At 49.2% G+C, this 15,197-nt stretch overlaps 1 protein-coding gene across 1 annotated transcript; it reads left to right on the plus strand.

Annotated features, from left to right (window-relative positions):
* The first annotated feature begins 1,151 nt into the window (after positions 1 to 1,151).
* Positions 1,152 to 13,533, plus strand: WNT8B (wingless-type MMTV integration site family, member 8B). Its single transcript, XM_010147789.1, has 6 exons — positions 1,152 to 1,210; positions 7,446 to 7,479; positions 8,722 to 8,860; positions 10,252 to 10,377; positions 12,405 to 12,547; positions 12,976 to 13,533. The coding sequence occupies exons 1-6, from the start codon at positions 1,152 to 1,154 to the stop codon at positions 13,531 to 13,533; spliced, it is 1,059 nt and encodes a 352-aa protein (XP_010146091.1).
* The last annotated feature ends 1,664 nt before the right edge of the window (positions 13,534 to 15,197 follow it).

A 15,197-nucleotide genomic window follows, 5' to 3' on the forward strand; every position in this document is an offset into this window, starting at 1 on the left:
TATGGAGAAAATGTTTCTATGTTTCTTGGACAGGGTGGCACTTCTGGTCCTATTGACCTAGGGCAGGTCAGAGTCACTGTGGTGGGCAGTGGGATGTCCCATGTGGCCAGGAGACACAGGTTGGATGCAATTCTAAGTAGCTCCAGCAGCTCTTGGGCTGGGATAAGCCCTCACTGAGCAACCACTGACTCTCCCAAACCAAAGACCTCCTACCACAGACTTCATAGAAAACCCCACAAGTAAAAAAATTAAGGAGGTATGAGGTTTAATTGGAGGCCCTCCTCTTGGAGTGAGAGCGGCATGTTGCAAACAGGAGGTGGGAAGAAAGACCAGGTCACTGTGATGAAGGAGGAGCAGGTGGACGTGGGAGCTGGTCCTGATTCTCCTTAAACTCCAGGGGGAGACTGAGGCAGAGGTGATGTTCACATATCTCTTTCCCAGCCTTCTCCTGGAAGCACACTGCATGGCCTCCAAGCAGCGGGCATGGGCAGCACGAACCCAAAACCCCATCCCAGAGCACCCAGTGCACTCCAGCCCCAGCGACATAAGGCAGGAGGAGGCGAGGGCACACTGAAAGCAGCCCTTCCAGTTGCCTTTTCAGGGGATGAAGAGGCAGGGCAGTGCTGGTGGAGATTCAATCTAGTGATTACTTTAAGGGATTTGCTGTCCCTTTCTTTATCCCTTTCCCTCTCTCTCTCTTTTTCTTTTTTTTTTTTTTTGTTTTCCCCTTTTCCCTCCCTCTTATCCCTTTCGTGATGCATTTGTCTTCGAGGAACCTGGGGTGTTCTTTTCATCAGTTCAATCTCTCTCTGGCACTTGAGTCCTGATTGGCTGAAGGACTTAGGGAAAAAAAAATCTTTAATTAAGTAGATAATCTCTTCTTAGGAAGTTCTGCGGCTCCATTTCACCAACCCCCTTTAGCTCTTACTTTGGTTACCCTTCACAGAAGTTGAGATTCAGGGGGCATACGCCTCTTCATCACACCAGGACTGCCGGGTGGAAAATAGCTCCATCCCTTCCCTAATTTTGTTGGGGTTTTTTTCTTCTTTTTTCTTTTTTTTTCTTTTTCCTTTTCTCTGGTGGTGGTGGTACCCAAGTTTTTTTTTTTTAGGATTTTCTTTCTCGCTCTTTATTTGGATTTTATATTTCACATGGACCCTTATCTGGGCATCTTCTTCCTCACCCCCTTCTTCCAATCCTGCTGTGCCTGGTGAGTATTGAGAGCACCTCAGTCTGTCACAGGCAGGTGCTCTTCCCGGACACCCTAAGGAAATTCCTCTTCACTTTCCTAAATGTCCCCTCTTTCCCACTTAACCCTGTTGTGGTCTTTAATGGGACCAGGCATTTAACTGCATCCATACACACTCATTGGCAGATAGGTTGGGTCTAAGAAAGTCCCCCTTTTCCCCTATGTCTCCCAACAATAACTATATGGGCCAAATCCTGAGCTGGGGGACAATAGAGGAGAGTGGATGCGGAGGATCCAGCTCTCACTTCCAACTGGGAAGATAACCCAATGGGAGGGCCAGGAATTTCTGTTTTTCCGAGGACTCACAGTCAGCTTGTCTCTTGTCTTAATCAAATCAAGTGGGGCTTCTCGACGCTCCCCAAAGAAGACAGTCCCTGATTAAGAGCTCAGAGGCAGCAGGGATGAGTTACATCCATGGGAGCACCACTCCAGATGAGCAGCCTGAGACTCAGTCTTCTTGGCTGGCACAGGGTCAGGATTACACATGTCTGAAATTCATGTATTAGGATTTCCTGGGGAGAAGCTTTTGGTACGGTGATTGCTACGGCTTGGTTCCCAACCACCTGGCTCCCGTCAAACCAGTTCCCCCATGCACAAACCTGCGGTCATCTTTGGGTCTCTTGCTCTGTCTTAAAGGTGGTTTTACACTAATTTCCAGAATTGTTTTATAAGGGTGAACAGAAAGAGATTACACTTGCATCAAATCTCGTACCATTCCTTGTAGAGTATACCCATCCCGTGCCCAATGGAAATGGACTGAAATGACCTGGCTCTGTAGGTATTTTTTACTATGTGATTGTTACTGAGTACCCCAACTTTATTCTCCATTTCTGTCATGCCCTGGGGAATCTGCTTAGTGGGTTACAGACTTCTCTTTAACAGCAAGGGAAGTCTTTTCACGTTCAATTACTAAAATCCCCTGCCTCCCTCACAGCAGATCTCTAGGGTTATTACTGTGGATGGAGAAACCAAAATTACAAAAAGAGAAACTCAAGAATAATTGGGAATTCATTACTGTTAAACAGGGAGTGAAATTTATGTTATTTCAGACATTTCTCTACTCTATTAAAAGAATGTGCAACAATTTGTATATGTCTAAATACTATAGAGTAGCAAACTCAAGATAAATCTCACTTCTGGACCAGGGGAATATATACGTTATACAGGGAGGCTGGGCAAGAACTCATGCTGATTTTATTTTTATTTTTTCTGCTATTCCTCTGTATATCTCTTGCTTCCCCCAATATAAACAGGTTTAAAATACATTAAAAAGAATTTAAAAAAAAATCAACATTTTAAAGAAACAGTTCAAAGGTGAGAAATTTCAGAGCACAAAGTAAAGTTAAATACAGAAATCCCAGGTATTTTCGATGGAAATTGGATGTCTAAATTCCCTCTCTGCCTTTCAGAAGCTTTTATCTAAGAGAAAAGTTTATAGATCAAGATAACCCTGCTTCTCTCCGCATGTTGCTCATAGGTCATGATTTCCTGAGAGAAAGGAAAATTTCAAACTTTATTTGAAAGGATCATATTACAGACTCTATCCCTTAACTCTTGAGGAGGAAAAAGCAAGGTTTGTGGGATTCATATAATAATTCTGCTTGCAATTTTTGCTGGTCTTTGTTATCTGACCCAACAGCTTAAAACGCAACAAGATTCTTTTTTCCTGTGATTTAATCCTGTGAACTGGGAGAAGGGCGGCAATATAGAACAATATTTTATATATATATATGTCTGTGGCCATTTCCCTTGTCTAAGTGTGGATTAGATTCTGTCGTCTCAGATAGGTTGAACGGTCAGCGTGTTTCTAGGTGAACAAATTGTCAGGATTGCACCTAGAAACTATAAATAAACATAACAAAATAGAGAGAAATGAAGAAAAAAGATATTTAAAGCTCCAGATGTTAATGATTTGCCTCCCAGTCTCCTATCCTGTGGGAATAATGTAACAAACGCTAAGGCAGCAGCTTATTTCTAAATGTTGGGAGTTTTTTACTCTTCAGCTGTGGGATTGCCTTTAGTTTTCAGTGTCACTGGTTTTCTAATAACTTGGGAGAATTTGTGCTTGAAAACAAAACTCAAATCCAAAGTGAAATTGTATCCATTTTCTGTATTTACAGCAACAACAGTAAAGATCTAAATATAGCTTTATAATATTCTTAAGAGCTGAACCAACAGCACAGTAGAATGAGTGGGTGATAAGGTATCAAAGAAATACTTTAGTAGGAGATTTGATAAGGCTCTTGGTGCATATTAAACTGAGGAGTGGGGTGCTGTTATTGGTTGAAGTTGTAACTGAGCAGAAATTATCAGAGGCTTTTTAGTATTTGATATGTGTAAAATACAATGGGAGAGCTGCTTGGCAGGGCTGTTTGCTTTTAGGTTCAATAAAACTATGACAGAGAACTCCTGATATAGATATTCAGTAGCTTTGAGATGATTTCTTAACATCGGATGCAATGGAAATCACTTGCCCTAGATTTGCTTTTTACCTGGATGCATAGAGTTGCAGTACGGGAAGCAGCATGACCTGCACAGACCCTGCATGGGCTGGGGAGGGGTCTGAGGGAGCCAGTGGGACTTCTCTCTACCTGCTGAGGTCTGTCTCTGCTCTGCTTCAGTCTGTGTAATGCTGTTCTGGAGTTTGAAGGTGGAGGGAGGGGGGATTAGATAGCTAGAAACCCTGTAAGCTTTCTCAGAGAAGAGAAATAATTGCCAGCATTTCACTTCAGGTGTGTGATCTCAAAAAGTTTTAGATCAGTGTGGTGAAACCAAAGTGATCAGAATTGGGCTGGTTTACATCTGTTGTGGATGCAGCTAGCTGGGTAGTTTAGGATTACATCCTGCTTTCCTTTACAGTGGTATAGAAAATTAGTAGAAATAAATAAATAAACAGAAATCACACTCCAGAGACAAAAATGAAGAGAGATTCATTTTAATAGAGATTCCTACTTGCAGCACAGAGATGACTCTAGTGGTGTTGTCAGTACTGCACTACAGCAGTGGAACAAGTGGCTTAATTACTCCCTGTCCTTGCTGGAAACTGTATTCAGAACAGAGATGCATTTTTTCTTATGTAGATCATAGGAGCAAAGACAAAGCACACAGATTTTATCTCCATTATTATCTTTCCTTCCCTCTTAGCATAAATAAGAAAAATTTCAGCCAGCCTCCAGCCATACAACAGTCCCATATCTCCTTCTCCTGAATCCACTTGCAGCTTCAAGAGTTAAATGTGGGGGGTCAAGTGTACCCGCCTAAATTAATCTTTTACTTATCTAAGTCCTACAAACCTGCCCAGCAGCGTGCCTGCCCATTGATCAGAGAGCTCAGGGAAAGTGCCTTCCATCTCTCCGACTTAATAAAAATGTTTAGAATATCCTGCTGGGAAATTGCTACTGTACTATTTGCTCAGCTGCAGATGGTGAATTGGCATATCCTGAACTTGGCCTTTTTGTGAACCTTGACGTTTATCCCAGGAGGAACTGATCCTGTGCTTCAATGCAGTTATGTCAATTGACACCTGCTAACAGGCTGGTTTGCTGTAAACCCTGAACTTGTGGATTACTGTCCTCCTCCTAAAGCCACTCCGGCGACTGCTCAGATGTTCCTAATCCAAGATGAGGACAACAAGGGTTTGAAGCAAATAATTCTTGCACACTGTGAATTTGGCTTTTCCTACTGAGGTGGGAAGCGATGCAGATGGGATATATCTCTTGTTCTGGTCACAAAAGCAAGACAAGAGGACATGAAATTCTCTAGATCTTGCCTACACAGGGGCATTTTACCAGAGTTTTCTCACTGCTGCTACCATGGGCTGATTCACAGTGATGCCATCCTGAGTGTGGTCCCCATAGCAAAGTGCTTAAGGGAAGGACAGGAGGGAAACCAGATGGAAAAATGACTTGTTCATGCTGCTACCCAGTTGCATTAGGATGGGGACCCACAGAGCTTACACAGTCTGAAAAGACCCAGGTTCATGGCCCTGTGTGATTCAGGTCACCCGATGCTCTAATCACTCGGCTACAGATGCCGTCTCTCCGAGTTCCAGGAAATATTTAATTAGCTGTACAATGCAGAAGCGGCTCCCAAAGGAAAATTCCTGTGCAAAACAGCCATCAACTTTGTGCTAAAGTACCCACGGGAGCTGGAGCACAGCCGGGTCTGAATCCCAGGCCTGGAACAAAGGGAAAGGACCTGCTGCTCTCACAGTGCCCTGGCACAGCCCTCTCCCTCCCATTTTGACCCAGGGGAATCTTTCTCAAAGCAAGCTTCATCAGTATGAACACATTTCCACCAAAAAAAAAAAAAAAAAAAGAAGTTAGACTTGCCAGAGTAACACTTTGCAAACCAGTTCTCTCAACTCTTCCTAAATTGTGAGTAATGCAAAGATCAGGTTTCTTGCCATTTTGCCCAAGCTAAAACGACGAGACCCCCTTTTAGTGGTGTACCTTGGAGATGATCTCCATGAGGGCAGTTTTAGCAGAGGTGAAACGGGCTCATTGACTGCAGGAGCAGTTTTCCAGGACAGGGAAACATCCTCTCTAAAACTCCTATGTGTCTGATATCTGGACACCATTCCTGCCACCCTCTCTGTCCCAGGGTCCATGGCAGGGCTGCAGCACTTTGGGCCCAGCTTGGGGTGGCAGTGCCAGCCTCTGCCTGCACTCAATCCCACCGTAGGATGCCCCCCTAGCACAACAGAACAGTGCCTTTCTCTCCCTTATCAGGAATACCTGTGGCTCCAGACAGCGTTGCTTGGAAAACAAACACACAGGGAGGAAGAAACATACCCTAACCCACACCTTTCTCCCTGCATCCAGCCACAGTCCACCCAGCTACTGCGATTTTCAGGGAGAGTGAGCTAGAAAAGCAGCAAGCATTGCTGCATGCCAGGTAGCCCAGCTGCAGAGCGGAGCAGGCTGCTCCACTGAAGGGACAGTGTGCATGAAGGCTCTGTGAGGGCAGGCTGGAAAGGAGAGGCATCCTCCCCTGAGAGACATCCAGCATTAGAAGCAGAACATCATCTCACGAGGAAGGCGAAGACCGCAGTTCCTCTCCGTGCATGCTCTAGCTTTTCCCAATCACTCACTCACTGCAGGGTCTCAGTCCACCCATGCCACCTCTCTGGCCTCAGGGTCTTCCCAGGGGATAATGGTACTCACCCAGCTCTCTGGAGTGCCAGGGTCACTCCGAAGACTCACCAGAAGTAGTGATGAGGGTTATTTTGAAAAACTGAAGAGACCAAAATGAGGTGGTTGTGGGAGAAACCTCCCTTTTCTTGCTACATTTCTGGCTAGGAATATTTGGGGTTGCCTCTTGGGCCTTTTTAAAGGCTCAGTCCTTTCTGCCGTGACACAGCCAACCTGGATTCACTCAGACATCCTCCAGATCCCAAATGGTGGTGCACCACATGGAGTTCTAGTGCTGACTGACCATTTGCACTGAAAACGTCTTTCTTGCTGGAGAGAGACCGCTCAGCATCAGCTCTGCAAGCCCCTGGGGAGAGTGATGGAGACTAGCCATGCTGCCTTGTGGCCATTGGAGATTATTCCTTCCCACCTTCAGTGGGAACACCAGAAAGTTTAATTTTGGCTAAGACCACCCCACCACTCCCCTATACAGTGCCCAGCAAGACGGGGAGGACAAGCATGTTCGTGCTCAGCCATCACCGTAACGTGACCAAGAGGAAAGTGTGGGCAGCCAGAGCTGGCACCACAGGAAAACAAGGGACCGTGGTCGGGGGGGATGCTGCCAGGACCTCCTCCCTCACTCGGCATGGTCCCACAGAGAGTAGTGCTGGCACATGGTCCAGCTCCGGGGGCTGGGGGAAACATCACCCTGAGTTATGCCAAGCAGCAGCTGGGTAAGGTAAAAAGCAAGGCTGGAGTAACAGGAAAGCACTGAAAAAATGGGGGGATTGGTGTGAAGGGCAGCTGTGCAGAGGAAAGCAAGAGGAAGGAGCAGTGACGGGGTTGCATCCTGGTTGGGGCAGCGGGGCGGGGGGATGTGCGCAAGGAGAAACACCGTTCTGGCTCGCAGGAAGCAGCGAGTGGAGACGAGGAGAGACCGAAGGTGCCTGCAGCCAGGAGACAGGCAAGCTGCAGGGGGTGAGAGGAGAGCTCTGGGATGCCAGGCATTCCCCAGGCCCCTCCGCCATCACCCCCTCCCTGCTGACACCGTCTCTGTCTTCCAGGTCAGTGAATAATTTCCTGATGACGGGCCCCAAGGTAAGAGAAATCCCTTTGATCTCTGTCCCTGATTCCACTAAACCCACGGAGGGAGGGAGGGCACCTCTTTCCCACTCTCCTCCATCCAGCCTTGGCCACAGCTCCCCTCACCCCCAGGTTTCCAGCAACAAGGCAGAGGAGGGCTAGGAATGACTTGCTGTAAGCTGCACCTCCTCGAACTCTGTCAGCCATGAGCAAAGCTGGTGTGGAGTGATTTTAAGCTGATTGAGGCCAGATTTTTGAGATTTGCCTATTGGCACCAGCTGAGGCTCTCATCTGTTGTCATCTATTGGTTTCTGATGACCAGGTTAGCACCAGGACCCACATTCATCAAACTCGAAAGGTACTTTCTGTAGGCTCTGCAAAACATACTTCCCTGAGGAGCACAACTGGAATTGCTATAACCTTGTTCAGGACTTTTGACCCCCCCGCCTCCTTGTGCCCCTCTTTCAGAGGTGTTATTTCCTAGCCAAGAACCAGTTGTAAAATTCACCCAATTTGTTGATCTGGCTATTCCCCTGGAATACCTCCAAACCCATCCAGCCCTTTCTACAGTGGCCAGTGCTATGGCACTGGCTGTCCCCCAGGGCTGCAGTGAAGGAGGAGGCAGCCTGAGGTACCTGCTGGCCTCGAGCTGCCTGGTCTCGGAGAAGGCTGTGCCTCCTCTCACACTGGGGAATCAGGGGTTCCCAATGGCAGGGGCTGGCTGGCACATCCCCTAACGTGGCTCAGCCTTCTCACCCTGGGAGGCTCAGGCTCCAACCCAGCACAGCAGAAAACGCATTTTCTGCTGGTAGTGGTGAGCTCCACTCCCCAGGGAGCCAAGCCTGAGAGTCCTCCTCAGCTCTGTACATCTTTTCTCTGTAAAATGGCATGCAGGTTATTGTCAGTTGAACGCCAGCCTCCTGGGGAGCCTGGGGCCGTGTTCTTCTTGGGGTTTTGCACTGTTCTTCTCCACCCAAAGCAGCAGGATCCAAGATACACAGCACAGGGCAGGAAAGCTACAGCTCCATCAGCCCCAGCACTGCGTGGGAAGCAGCTGGGGCTACACCAGCTTTGCACTGCCTGGGATGGAAACTGGAGATGCTGAGGGACTCTCCTGGACCCTGGGATAGCCTGGGCACATACCCAGCCTGTTGCCCACAGGGCTGTCACTGCATGCCGGCATCCTGACTCGGTTTTGCAAGTTAATGCTGGGGGGGGTGAAGTGTCCCCCCTCCTGACCTGCTGTTCTGCTCCTAGGCCTATCTCATCTACTCCAGCAGCGTGGCAGCCGGGGCACAGAGCGGCATCGAGGAGTGCAAGTTCCAGTTCGCCTGGGACCGCTGGAACTGCCCCGAGAGGGCATTGCAGCTCTCCAGCCACGGTGGGCTGCGCAGTGGTAAGGAAAGCATTGGTTACCACTCCAGGGACCCCCTCGCTACAGGTTAGAGCCCATGGGCCCCTCCTCTCTTCCCAAGAGCCTCCTTTCCTTCCCCATCCCCACCTGGGATGTGCCTTTCCCAGGAGTGCCCCCGAGGGATCTTTCCAGAAGGCCCCTTCCCCATCAGCTCCCAGACACGCACTGGGATCTAGCTTCAAGAGAAGGCAGCCTCTCCATGCCAGCATTGCCTCTGGACCTGCTGGGCCCCAGCTTGCGCAGGACAGGAGTGTCCCACCAACTCTCACACCACTGGCTGCCCACAAGGATGCACCGCCACAACCTGTGGCATGGGCTGCTGGACATGCCGTGCCTAGGTGGTGTCTCTCACCAGAGTGTCCCAGGAAGGCTGAGAACCAGCATGAGGTGATGGGCTAGCAAGCAGAGGGATATGGCTAAATGGAGCAGGGATGAGTTCATCTTGGCTGTGCTCTGGCCAAGAGGCAGGAGAAATGTCTTCCAGATGTCAGAGTCACCTTGGGCAGAAATCCAGCATCCATGACCTGTGCCACTGCAGGGTATGGGGCTGTGGTCATTGTCACTCTATCCCATTCCTTACCCATCTGCAGGTGCCAGGAAATGTTTCAGTGCATACTTGGTCCTCTAGACCCATGTACAATGCTGGGCTGAGCTCATGCCTGCCCTGTACAGGACCTGGGTATGGAGGAGACCCTTAGGCCCCCAGTGGGACTGGTAGCAGATGTGGAACCAAGGCCCTAGGCAGAGGTGGGCAGAGGTTTCAGAGTGGGGCCTTGAGGAGGCAATTGCAGCACAAAGTAACACTCTGAGACTGGCAGCAGATCCCTGGACCGTTGCCCTCAAGGTTATCTGCTTAGATCCAGACCTTGCTGGTATTAAATTAAAGCCAAAGGCTCAGTGAAGTCTGCTGGTGATCACCACGATCCTGGTGAGTAAGTATGGTCACTGTTCTGAGCCCTGGCCAGTGTCCAGCAGAAGGTAAGGCTTGTCAGGGCTGTGGAGAAGGAGCTCTTTGATCCTTGGGCAGAGCTCCTTCCTCTCTGGGGTATATTAATGAGATGTGGGGGACATTTGGCTGTCCTTGCTGTATCCCCACTGCTGAGCTCCCACAAGGACAGCCAAGTGCTAAGCTCACACACACCCTTGGAAATGGCATGAGTCAGTCTGAACCAAATTTGGGAGCTTCTGTCTTTGTGCAGTTCAAGCCAGAACTAAGCTAATTTAACATGTAGGGCCTCCTCTCCACCCCACATAGCTCCACCCATTGCAAATCTCTTCCTACACACTCTCCTACATGGCAGGAGTCATTTCTAACACTGGTGTTGCCATGAAATCTTTAGCATATCTGCTCTCCTTGTATTCCCACTTGACAGCAAACCGAGAAACCGCTTTTGTCCATGCCATCAGCTCTGCAGGCGTCATGTACACACTGACCCGGAACTGCAGCCTGGGGGATTTTGACAACTGTGGCTGTGATGACTCCCGCAACGGACAGCTGGGTAAGGGGACACGAGCTGCCATCCCTCTCACATCCCAGGCAGCAGGAGACAGCTCTTCTCTGCTGAGACCTGCAGAAACAACTCCTCCTCCTGGTTTCCACACATGGAAATAATGCCCAGAGCAGAGCTTTGCCTGGCTCAGACCAAAGTAGCTCTGTGAAAACTAATGAGGCCACCTCCAATTTACACCAGCTGAGGCAAGACTTTGATGTTTTCCATTACTTTCTAAATGAGCAGGAAAGTAGAAGGGTGTTGCATTGTCCCTGGTTCAGACCAAGAAGAATGCTACTTAAGCTGCAGGAGGGACCAGCTGTATCATACAGGCAGAGGAGAGGATCTGATGCTGTGCATCTGCACTGCAGGTTTGGTTAGAGCAGTGCTGATCCAGGACCTCAGGGCTCCCAGGGTCTGCAGGACCAGGGTGGCCCCAGAGCAGAACTAGCAGGAGGGAAAGCAGGGTGGGATTCATAGACCCCTCCAGCATGTGTCAGTGGGGCAGGCACATGAGAGCACAACGAGGAGAACCGCTATGGCAGCACACAGCCTTCACCCCGTTCCTGTCGCAGCGGTACCCAGGCCCGCAGCCGCTAAGCACCCCTGTGTGGGGAACCCCAGGCTGCACCACTCCAGCTTGCACAGAAAACACTGGCATTTCGGTCTTTTGTTTTGGATGGAAAGAGGTCAAATTTCAAATTATCAAAATTTTTACAAGCCATTCCCCAGCCAGCTGCACTGGGCAGTCAGTATGGGTCAGTTCATGACGAACTCCTCTGGAAGATCCAGTATTTAGTAATACGGTTTAGTGTCTAATAGGTTTTTAAAACAGAGATTGCTTTTTAGGTGTCCATGGTGTGGGATAGCCCATCTCTATCAGAGCAAGACTTTTGGGCAATGGTACACCAAATTTTATCTTCTATGGAAAATTGAGTTAGTCATGCTACATTTCCCTAAAACATATCTGTTTTTCATGAAAATTTTCCATTGTGAACTTAAAACCTTGGAAGGCAAAGGAAACTTTTCAGCTTGTCCAAAACAGTGTGATTCAATTGTAAATGCCATTGCACTGAATCCAAGTTGGTGAAAGGTTTCCATTCTCCTTTCAGTCCCAGCTCTTGATTGGATTTTATCATCTGCTGCAATTACCCACCTCCCATGAGATTCCCCTGCCTTTTCCTGGGAGGGCGGACCGTGATGCTTTGGGGAAGTCCGGGCAAGGGCCGGGTCTTTCAAGAGAGACACAAGGCCATTAAATCACAACTCCCAAGATGTACCATCAAGGCAGGTTAGGGTCAGAATGTTCCAGATTTAAAATCTTCATAAAGAGTTTGGCATTTTTCTCTAGGAGGAAAAGAAACAAACCACATCACATGTTTCCAGTCAGCCAAGCTGAGTTATCAAGCTCCCATGAAGTTAGGAAAAATGCCCTCCACATCTTGCCATGAAGTTTCCCAGTTCTGTGCTGACTCTTTTGTTTCTTTAGGATAAATGACAAATCAGACTCTTCTGAGATGCCAAACATCATCCCAGGATTCTGGGTATATCAAAGAAAGTGTGCCAGGCTGGTGTTGTTTCCCGCAGAGGGGAATCTGTTCCCTCTGACTAGGATGCCACCTCCGGTTCGCTAATCCACGTTAGCAAGACGCTGTCCTTGCAAGTCAGACTGAACCAGTTCAAGTCAGGGTTTGAGGGAAGGTGATTAAAGACCTAAAGCCTTATCTAATATGGTAATGCATGATAATTAACAGCTTCTGAATCCTGCACTACAGAAAGGCTGGAAATCCCTGGATTTCTCACACAGGACATACCCCTTCGCTGCCTGCATGAGGCACTTACTATCCTGGCTTCAGCAGACATGGCATGAGCCCAAGGGGACAGAATTGGGGAGTATCATGAGGCGAAAGGCAGGATTTGCCCTACAGTCTCCATTCCCTCATGTCACTTCTGAGACCCCTTTTTCTCCCCAGAGCCACAAGCCAGGCAGGCGAGGGGCTGGTTCCCTGACAGCACACATCTCTTTCCTTTCCTAGGGGGACAAGGCTGGCTGTGGGGAGGCTGCAGTGATAATGTGGGCTTTGGGGAGGCCATTTCCAAGCAGTTTGTGGATGCCCTGGAGACTGGACAAGATGCCAGAGCTGCTATGAACCTGCATAACAACGAGGCAGGTAGAAAGGTGAGCCCTTCTCTCCCTCCAGACCTGACAGTGCATACCAGGTTGGCTCTGGCCATTCACTGTGAAGAGTCACAACTTCCCCTGGCTAAAAGCATGTGTCCACAAGAAACAAGTACCTTGCCGAGGAGAAGACGATGGCAGCAGTACTGACATTGATGGGTGACGTTTGTTCTAAGGTAGCAAACCTGCCACAATGCACTGTTAATGGGCTTCCTGCTGTCCACTTTCTCCAAGTTCAAGTAGGCGAGCACCACGAAGAAGCAAATCTGCAAGCTTTAAGCCGACCACCCCTGGGCAGGACTCCTGCACCGGGAGGGTCAATGGCAGACCCTTCCACAGGCCTGCAGCCATGTTTCTCTTTGCACTGCAGCACAGAAATGACCCCTCTGGGCTTTTTCCTGAATCCCCTCTCTCTCCTCACCTTGTAGGCTGTGAAAGGGACCATGAAGCGCACTTGCAAATGCCATGGCGTGTCGGGGAGCTGTACCACCCAGACCTGCTGGTTGCAGCTGCCTGAGTTTCGGGAGGTTGGCACTTACCTCAAGGAGAGGTACCACAAAGCCCTGAAGGTGGACTTGCTGCAGGGGGCTGGGAACAGCGCTGCCAGCCGGGGTGCCATCGCCGAGACCTTCAGCTCCATCTCCAAGAAGGAGCTGGTCCATCTAGAAGACTCTCCTGACTACTGCCTGGAGAACAAGACACTGGGGCTGCTGGGCACGGAGGGCAGGGAGTGCCTGAAGAGGGGCAAGGCACTCAGCAAGTGGGAGAAGCGGAGCTGCCGGCGGCTGTGCGGGGACTGCGGGCTGGCAGTGGAGGAGAGGCGAGCCGAGATGGTGTCCAGCTGCAACTGCAAGTTCCACTGGTGCTGCGCCGTGCGGTGCGAGCAGTGCCGCAAAAGGGTCACCAAGTACTTCTGCGTCCGCAAGGAGAAGCGGGAGCGGAGCGGGGGTGGCGGGGTCAGCCGCAAGCTCAAGAGAAAGCTCTAACTTGCCTCTGCTCCAACACGGTCCTGTCTGCCGCTCTCCTCTCCTGCCCTCCCCTCCCCATCAGCCCCTGGCACCATTTCCCTTTGGCTTAATTTTGTCTCATTCCCGATGCTGCCCCCCTGGGGCTTGGGCAAGGTAGAAAGAGCTTGTGTGAGTCCCAAAGCTTTGGCCATACAGGGCATTTTCCATTAGTGCAGTGGGTGATGACTTCTGGGAAGACCCTCAAGTGTTGACAAAACAAGGTGAGATTTGGTCCCTTCAGCTCAGTCACTTTGTCCAGTGACTATGGTTTTATTGCTGAAAACACAGGTGGTCTCAGTGGCTCCTGCTCTTTTGAGTTTGTTCCCCAAACAAGCACCTGCACTGGGCTTTTGAGTGAGTGAGATCAACACTTAAGAAAGCACAAGGAAGCTGAAATGGTACCACCAGAGTTGGGCAACTCAGAGTGGTAATCCCTACAAGAGAAGAGGCTTCTAGTACCCTAAAAAAACTAAGGATGTTACTGCCTTTCATTAAGCCCTACTCTATAAGGGAATAGAAAAGTCATACAACACCTTCCTGCAGCAAGCCAGCCTCCAGAAGGTCCACAGGGTCACTTCCCATCCTTTGACATCTTTTCTAAGCTCTCCAGTGCTTCACTTTGTATTTGAGATGGAAGCAGCAAGACTGAAGCTGCTACTTGACCTGCCCATTAAACAGGTGTCCAAAAGAGGAGTCCCATCACTTGCTTTTTACATGCTTTTTCTGTATCTTCTAAGCCTCCAGATCTGGTCTCCCTTTTCACCCCAGCAGCCCTGCCAAAGCCCTTGATTGATGCCATAAAGATGCTCTCACAATTCTCCAGTCCCTCTTTCCTCCCAGATCTCTCCCAGAGAGGAGGTGCCAGCTGAGCCCATTCCCCACCTCCTGGTGTACTTGCCAAGCACTCTTACCCTGTCAGCTAACTGACTAAATACTTCCTCCTAGCCTGAGAAAATAATGTCAGTTGCTATTTAATGGTGTGTAAATAGGAAAGTGAAGCACTTTGAAGTTTAATTTATTGCACAGTTACTGTGATGTATACATAACAGTTTTCCCTCTACCACTTATTGTATATATTCTATAGGCTAAGCAAGCAGCAGGAAGATTTGGTTGATGCATCACAATTCCCTTGCCGTGACTGGAGCAGGGAGGGAAGAAGCTGTCAGCTGCTGGACCTGGGGAAGTTCACTGAACCATCACAGTGATCTCCCCGGGGCTGTTAGACTATAACCTACTTTGCTGTTTGAAGTGTCCTTTAGCCAGATGAGGAGCCAGCAGAGCTAAGTTACTGGCCATTAGACCTGTCTTGTAGCCAATATTGTAAACCAATAGCCAATGCAATAAATCAGTAGCCAAGTGCTTGCAAAATGGTGTTGTGTCTAAGTAGCTGGGGAGGTTTTTTCATCCAATTGTGTGTGTGTGTGTATGTATGTAGTTACATCTCTGGAGACTGAAGCCCCACCACTTACCCATCTGTTGAGCATAAGAAGAGCTGACCAGTTCCCTCCACAAAACACCACCTCAGCCCCTACCAGGATGCAAAAGGGCCTGCTCCCTCCGTCAGCCTGCTTGAGGTTGCATCCAACAGCATGCAGCTGCCAGAAGGGAAGGGGGTGGGAGGGGGGCAGACAAGAGGCCCATTG

The sequence above is a fragment of the Eurypyga helias genome, unplaced genomic scaffold (assembly GCF_000690775.1).
Source record: "Eurypyga helias isolate BGI_N326 unplaced genomic scaffold, ASM69077v1 scaffold23262, whole genome shotgun sequence".
Lineage (NCBI taxonomy): Eukaryota > Metazoa > Chordata > Aves > Eurypygiformes > Eurypygidae > Eurypyga > Eurypyga helias.

What these genes read in the sequence shown, in the direction of transcription:
- WNT8B (XM_010147789.1), top strand. Translation starts at nt 1,152, where the DNA reads ATGGACCCTTATCTGGGCATCTTCTTCCTCACCCCCTTCTTCCAATCC. An exon ending in CCACGGTGGGCTGCGCAGTG is followed by an intron (nt 8,861 to 10,251) that starts GTAAGGAAAGCA and finishes CCCACTTGACAG; the next exon opens with CAAACCGAGAAACCGCTTTT. An exon ending in ACAACGAGGCAGGTAGAAAG is followed by an intron (nt 12,548 to 12,975) that starts GTGAGCCCTTCT and finishes CTCACCTTGTAG; the next exon opens with GCTGTGAAAGGGACCATGAA.